Consider the following 6,915-nt stretch of genomic DNA (forward strand, 5'->3'; position numbering starts at 1 on the left):
AACATGTTTTTGTTCAGAGAACGCCGCGCCATTCTGCATAAGCTGGCTTGGGCGCGACTAAACTGGTGGGTAGAAAGAGCAAATTTTTTCATTTTTGCATGGTTCACATATTGTACGAGCATCCCCTTGGATACTTGCTGATGAGCGCAAACAACATAGATAGTGTTGCCTCAAAGGAAATTCTTAAAACGGTTGAAACGTACGCTTCGTTCACCAATGCATTCAGACTAACGGGAACACTGGCATATGCAGACTTAGAAGATGCACAGGAGCAAATTGAGCAGTTTGCGGAGGGAAAGATTTCCAGCAAGCTCAGGGAGTTCCTTGAGATCAACAATGTTACCCATTTGGCAGCAGACAAAACATACAACCTTGCTTTGAAAGATCTTGGAATAAGGTCGGTTGATGAAGAAACAGCTGCAGAGATGGTTAGAGGAGTTAAGAAGTTTGCAAACAAAATATTTGGGGTAGACTCCGTCCAAGTGGGCAAATCCGAGGTAAGTTTGGCACATGCACTCTCCAGAAAAAAGATCAAGTATGACACAAAAAGAGAAGATAACTCAGTCATGCAGTGCATCTCCCTAGTCGACGAGGTGAACAACGACATCAACGACTACTACATGAAAATTAAGGAAATGTACTCATGGCACTTCCCTGAGCTGGCAGGTATCTGCAAAGAGAAAGAAGACTATCTTGAAGCTCTCCAAGTCGTGGAAAACCGAGAAACTGCTCAAAAAGAAGAGATAGAGAAGCTTGAGCACGGACAGGCCATTCTTGCTGCAATGGAGAACACCATTGGCGGCGATTTAATCGAGGAAGACATGACTCATGTTAAGGAGCTGGCAGAGGTCGTTCTGGAAAAGCTGGCCATAAGAGACCGGGCCATGGACCACCTCCACAGCCGGATGTCAACAGTTGCCCCAAACCTGGCTGCTCTTATTGGCAGCGTGGTGGGTGCAAGACTCATTCTCAAGGCTGGAGGCCTGAGCAAGCTGGCGATGTGCCCCTCTTCGACGATTCAGGTTCTTGGCGCTGAAAAAGCTCTTTTCAGGGCAATGAAGTCCAAATCAAAAACCCCGAAGTATGGGCTTATCTTCCACTCTTCGTTTGTGAACCAAAGCAACCTGAAAATGAGGGGGCGCATCAGCCGGTACCTCAGCTCCAAGTGCGCACTTGCCAGCCGCATTGATTGCTACACCGAAAACGTAACTGACGCGTACGGTGTGGCTATGCGGGGAATGGTTGAGGAACGGTCTAAAGGGAAAAGCACTCACCACATGCCCACCGACATGGTTCTGGCCGAAGTGGCTGATAGACTTGACTCTAAATAAACGTTTCTATCAAATTTATTGGTACATCGTTATTGGTGCATCGGGGCTTTTTGCAGTTTTTTCAGGATCTTTTCAGGTGCGAACTCCGGAAACTCGAAGAAGAACCTCCACCCCAGCCTCACCCACTGAACCTCCTTCCTTTTGTACCTCCGCAAGTACTTCTGCCCAAGAACTCGTTTTAGAATCTCTTCAGAGTCTTTCGGGTAAACTTCTTCCATGGAGTGTAAGGCTTTGGTGTACTCCAGGTCGCTCCCGTTGAGCATAATAAGCATGGCTAGAATGGCAATGGGCTCAACGTCCCTGTTTACGTTGGTGTTCTCCAGAGGTGTGCATTCGAGTGTTTTGATAAGGAAGATAAAATCGCATTTTGCAAACGAGCCCAAAAGGTGGGTATAAGACGACGTTTGCATGTCCACTTCGAGTGGAACACCCTTATGGTCCAGGCGCGGTGTGCTTCCAGGGCATATTTCATACCCTATGCCTTTTAGCTGCTCGTTTGCCATTTGGACGGCATCAATGCATTCTTTTCGCCCCAGGAGCAGAGCGCTTGCTAGGTCTTGGATCTTGGTGGGTCGGCCCTCTCTCTGGTTCAGGACAATGGCTTTCACTACCCCACAGACACTCATTAGCAAATTTTTACATTATCCCACAACACTTCTTATTTTGCTTTTTGCTGAGCTTGTACAGGCTCTTGGTTTGGAAAGAGAGCGAGTCGGCTGAGCTAATAAGCTCATCGATTTTTTCGCCTCGCCCAAGAGCGCTTTCAACTGTTTTGGTAAGTATTTCTTCTACTTTTCCTAACTCGTTTTTTATCTGTAGCATAATGTCTTTTTGTTCATAGTCCTGGTACTCTTTTATCTGGGCCTTAATCAGTGCTGCCACAGCTGTTTTTTCCTCTTTGTGTGCCCTATCTATTTCTTCTGGCCTGCTTCTCTCTTGGGTGTGCTTGACCCTGTCCCGGCTCTCAAGAATGAATGTTCCAATATCCTCAACTAAGAGACTTAGTGTGTTTGAGGGATACTCAAGGAACGTTGAAACTACAAAAATCAGGGACGCCTTTTCTTTAACAAAGAACTTGTAACTATCGCTTTCCTCTACTTTATGGATAAGCTCCTGTGGTACGTTAGTGTCTAGACTATGCGCCACGCGCTTAGACAAAAACCTCAGCATTTCTTGAATTGGCGTTCTTTTAAAATAACTGAAAGACCCAAGTGAGTATTCTTCGTGGTAGATGCTTGTTGACTCATCAGTGTTGAATAGAATGATGGAAAATAGAGTGGCCTTGGTCTTCATAATAAAATTTTTAATGAACACCTCTGCTATATTCTGGGAAATAACCTTCTTATTTCTCTCTTTTTTTTCCTTTGTTTATGAAGTATTCTGTTGTCGTTCTCTGCTCACTACTGGCACTCAGTGTGGTGCACTGCTTCTCCATTCAGAAGATAATCCGTCCTAAGAGCTCGTGTGAAATGTTTGAAATTATTCCACATGGGTCACTTGGCATTAATTTGGACATCATTATCATAGATGGACCACCCCTGTTGCTCACCTACGGCTTCCAGGGGGCTGAGCCAGAGGCAAAGAACATCACCATTGAACAGAACTTTAAGAAGACCATTGAAGCTAAACAGGCAGGGCAGTTTGAGGCTACTTTGGTAAACAAAACCTCTTCCTACACCACGTTTACGGTATCTGTGTACGTTGACAAGGTGCATGAAGAAACAGATGATGCAGAGATGCTTAAGAAGGTGATGGACAATTTAAGAGGCGACTTAATGAAGATTCATAACGACAGCTTAAAGCTGAAGAACTTAAATGTTCAAAGTTTCCTCCGAGCAAAAACAACCAAAACGGTTCTTTGGTGCACCACCCTTTTCCCTTTGCTTTACGTGATGCTGAGTTACATACGCATGAATGTTATCAAAGGCTTCTTCTCCAACAAGTCTGCTAAGATTTAATAAAGTATATTAGTATCTTGGTATGTGATGCTGTGATGTGCTGTGATGTGCTGTGCTGTGATGCGTGTCATATACTGGGGAAGTATAAATAGGGCTTGTGTAGGTTTTTACAGCTGTTTTTGCCATCCTGTGCCACCCCCAACATGTTTCCTTACAATAATATAATCACTCTAAACCCGAGCCGAGCATAACCACAAGCCAATCATTTAAGGTTCAGGTATTGGGTTGTGGTTTGGGTCCTGTGTGTTGCAGCTGTGGTGTGGAGATGTGATCTTTTGAATTTTTTATTTGTAATATGAGCACTCCACAAAGAAAAGAAGACAAGGTCGTGAAGAAGCACGCCCACGCCAAAGACCTCCAGCACAAAGACCTCTCAAAAACTGTCACCCAGAACACGTGGAATGACACTCTCAAACTAGCCACAAAAGAGCTGAAAGTGGAGCTCATTCACACCAAGTCCTTCCTCCGGCGGTCTAGCAAGCCCACCAAAACGGAGTACAAGACGATGCTCCGGGCACACCTCACCGGTGTGCTGTTGCTGGGGTTCCTGGGATACTTTATTCGGTTCATCCACATTCCAATCAACAACATCTTATTTGGGGTGAAGGGCTAAGTGGAGACGTTTCTAGTATGGCCAAGACCGAGCCCTGAGCCAGAGTCCTGGAATGCACTAGAGGCTAGATGCGAGCATGCAAATAAATACGTTAACATGTCTGAGTGTGGGTGTGGGTGTGGGCCCGTGGAACATGGCTGGCCCCAAAGCAAAAGACGTGAATGGATAGTGGCGCTGCAGGTGGAAAACACAGACACGGGCCAGAGTTTGGCACTGACATTGGCATGTGCGCTGTCACTATTCGCTATCTATAAATAGATGGGCTGTTGGTGGATAAATGCAACAAGATCAACAGCACACTACATCTATAGACCTGAATTTAAAAAAAGACCCAGCCTCAACACTACCCGAGACACCCTTATACATATCTATGATTGGCAAGCCTGTTCCCCAGATAGCACATGCTGAGGATGTTCTTCCGCCCCCTGCCATGCAGCACCATGCACCTTCTACCATGTCAAAACCAAAGCCAAAACCCGAACAGTTTGCCCCACCTGTTCTATACATGAACACGCTTCCCCGGCTTGGCATAGCCTTTGGCACCCCATCTCAGACCCCACACCACGGCCACCCATCTAACTATATACCCCACGAAGCCATCCAAGCGACTATTTCAGGTTTGAATGTTCAGAAAAATCAGCCCAGAGCAGCGGTGGACGATACAAACTATTATTTGTCGCCTGTCTCATGCCGCCCCGCAACACCCCCCCAAACTGTTCTGGCAGCCTCTATGGTAAACCGCCCGCCTTTAGCCCAGGCACCCCCTGATATGTACTCTCCAAGCAGTCTAAACCAGGATGGGGTGTATGAAGAGCTTCCGGAATACATAGGCACAGCCTCTACCCAAAGTAGATCCTCCAGACCCTCTCTGGCCAACAAGCACATTATGCTTAGCCAGCTGTATGACTCAGAGCTCATTACAACGAAGTTCAAGTATCTCTTTCGGAACAAGGTTGTTTCACAGGCAGCGTTGCGGCGAAGGGTCGTGCTGTGGCACCATCTAACCAGGAGAAAGTGGGAGCTTTTTGTTTTAGGCTTTAACCTTGGTGTAACCCTGGTTTTTTTCCTAATTAGGATTCTTATGCCCCTATATGGATACTTGCCGGAGCTAGCGCTCCTCCAAGGCACGTTTATAGTCTCTTCGCTGGGTTTGTGTTCGTTCATACTCTACGACTTCTTTGCCAAGCTTGCGGAGTACAAGGCCCTGAAGTTCAGCGGGTGGTTCCACTACCCCGGATTGATTCTGGCGATTGTGAACGGGATCGTTGGCCTTTTCTTGCTGTTCATTTTCGTAAACTCTGGCACGCGCAGCCTCTGGAACACCCTGGGGGACCTGTCTTACGTATACAGCAACAGCACGCCATATCGCCTAACCAGTTTATGCATAGTTCCTAGAATTACTCTGTTGCTCTTCTGTGTCTACACCCAGTACATTGTGGTCTATGGCATCCGTGCCCACAGAACCAAGCGGTCTATGATGATGGCCGCTATTATTGGGGCAATGCTTCTTTTTAGCTGTATAATCTCGTGTGCCCTGTTGTATAAGGCATATACAACCCTGAATATCGATTTTAATCCTGGTGCTACTATCTCAACTGCCACAGTGCTAAACTTTGTGGTCGATAGCACCCACAGTCTCTCACAGACAAACGACCTGTTCTCCATCTGCACAACAATCTACTACGGCATTGGTTTGCTGGCCATTGCGATTGTTTTCTGTGCCTCTTACGCCCTGGGAATGTTTTCTTTGCTCACCTACGTGACCTACTCCGACAAACTCTCCAATGATGTCAAAGACGCTGTTTTTAAGTGGGCCCTGGCCATTTTCATTGCTGGCTGTTTTGGTAGCTGCCTGGTAAACTCTTTTTTAACCTCTCATACCATATACAGGATGTTTTCAGTTATTTTGGAACGACTTGGCCAAACAACTACCCCGTAACCCGAACTAACCACACATGCATGCCCCCTAGTCCCTCCTGCCATAGCATAAGTCTATTTGGTGCCACCATCCAATAAAATAAAATCGCATCCATATCCATATCCATATACATGCACCCGAACTAACCTCTGGAATGCCTGGGTCTGTTCGGGTTAGACCAAAAACAACACCCCGAAAACCAATCAATTAAGCTTCTCTCACCTCTTCCCAAACCAATCAATTAGGCTTCAGTGCCTATAAAATGTCGAGCAAAATGAAAAACATGCATCTGCCTCCCCTGAACCAGGTACCAAATATTTAACTTAAAATTTTCACCCCTCCTAAAATGAAACAGTATTCAGTTGGATATTTCAGAAAGGTTTGTAAAACCCTGCAAGCCTGCTCCATCCTATACTTAGCGTACCTAACGGCATTCACACACCCCATACACTGCGTTGAAGAAGGCCCTCTCCCAGAGTACATCGTATCGCCCTACACCGAACAAACCCTCCAGTTCTTTTCTAGAAATCGTCATGTATATTATGCGAACATGTTAGAAACTGTTGATGTGGGTGACCAAACACACATCGTAAAGAAACAGAGGTGCTTGATCGAAATATTCCTTCCCGAACACAGCCTAGACTCTGTTCCTGAATGCTTTGTCCCGGGCCTTGAATTTACCAAGTTGGTAATCTCGCTGGCCACCTACACCCAACGCAACCGATTTGACCATGCAACCTTGAGCAAGATATTAAGCGCTTTTGGTCCAATCTATGCAGACTTTCTAGGACTGTGCACTCTAGACGTTGTCGACTCCGAAGAAGCACTGAGTCCCGCCCACGACTTAGCTCTGGCTGCACAGAGAGTCTCTCAAGAACACCAAAGCACCGGAGCGCTAGAAAACACCCCACCAGCACTAACCCACACCATCAACACTAAGATGCTCAAGATAACTGGCGTGTCCCTGCCTACCATTGGGTGGCTTAAGAAGCACTTAGACATGTCACAATCTCGGATTGACCTAGTAATCGATGGTCAGATGAGATTAGCCAATTTAGAGATTCTGGACGGGCTTCAAGTAAGCTCGATTGAAAA

At 46.3% G+C, this 6,915-nt stretch overlaps 7 protein-coding genes across 7 annotated transcripts; 5 read left to right on the plus strand and 2 right to left on the minus strand.

Moving 5' to 3' along the window:
- Positions 1–98: 98 nt before the first annotated feature.
- Positions 99–1,331, plus strand: NEDG_01670 (nucleolar protein 56; the record flags this gene model as incomplete). Its single annotated transcript, XM_067689088.1, has 1 exon — positions 99–1,331. The coding sequence occupies one exon, from the start codon at positions 99–101 to the stop codon at positions 1,329–1,331; it is 1,233 nt and encodes a 410-aa protein (XP_067544978.1).
- Positions 1,332–1,360: 29 nt separating this feature from the next.
- On the minus strand, positions 1,361–1,957 carry NEDG_01671 (uncharacterized protein; the record flags this gene model as incomplete). The annotated part of the gene is made up of 1 exon (XM_067689089.1): positions 1,361–1,957. One exon carries the CDS (start codon positions 1,955–1,957, stop codon positions 1,361–1,363), a length of 597 nt encoding a protein of 198 aa, XP_067544979.1.
- Positions 1,958–1,967: 10 nt separating this feature from the next.
- NEDG_01672 (synaptobrevin -like YKT6) lies at positions 1,968–2,624 on the minus strand (the record flags this gene model as incomplete). Its single annotated transcript, XM_067689090.1, has 1 exon — positions 1,968–2,624. The coding sequence occupies one exon, from the start codon at positions 2,622–2,624 to the stop codon at positions 1,968–1,970; it is 657 nt and encodes a 218-aa protein (XP_067544980.1).
- Positions 2,625–2,701: 77 nt separating this feature from the next.
- Positions 2,702–3,289, plus strand: NEDG_01673 (uncharacterized protein; the record flags this gene model as incomplete). The annotated part of the gene is made up of 1 exon (XM_067689091.1): positions 2,702–3,289. The coding sequence occupies one exon, from the start codon at positions 2,702–2,704 to the stop codon at positions 3,287–3,289; it is 588 nt and encodes a 195-aa protein (XP_067544981.1).
- Positions 3,290–3,584: 295 nt separating this feature from the next.
- NEDG_01674 (protein transport protein SEC61 subunit gamma) lies at positions 3,585–3,902 on the plus strand (the record flags this gene model as incomplete). Its single annotated transcript, XM_067689092.1, has 1 exon — positions 3,585–3,902. One exon carries the CDS (start codon positions 3,585–3,587, stop codon positions 3,900–3,902), a length of 318 nt encoding a protein of 105 aa, XP_067544982.1.
- Positions 3,903–4,179: 277 nt separating this feature from the next.
- NEDG_01675 (uncharacterized protein) lies at positions 4,180–5,841 on the plus strand (the record flags this gene model as incomplete). Its single annotated transcript, XM_067689093.1, has 1 exon — positions 4,180–5,841. One exon carries the CDS (start codon positions 4,180–4,182, stop codon positions 5,839–5,841), a length of 1,662 nt encoding a protein of 553 aa, XP_067544983.1.
- Positions 5,842–6,166: 325 nt separating this feature from the next.
- Positions 6,167–6,915, plus strand: NEDG_01676 (uncharacterized protein; the record flags this gene model as incomplete). The annotated part of the gene is made up of 1 exon (XM_067689094.1): positions 6,167–6,915. A coding segment is annotated over one exon (749 nt), but the record flags the coding sequence as incomplete, so codon positions are not given.

This window comes from Nematocida displodere, assembly GCF_001642395.1.
Source record: "Nematocida displodere strain JUm2807 chromosome Unknown 6, whole genome shotgun sequence".
NCBI lineage: Eukaryota > Fungi > Microsporidia > Nematocida > Nematocida displodere.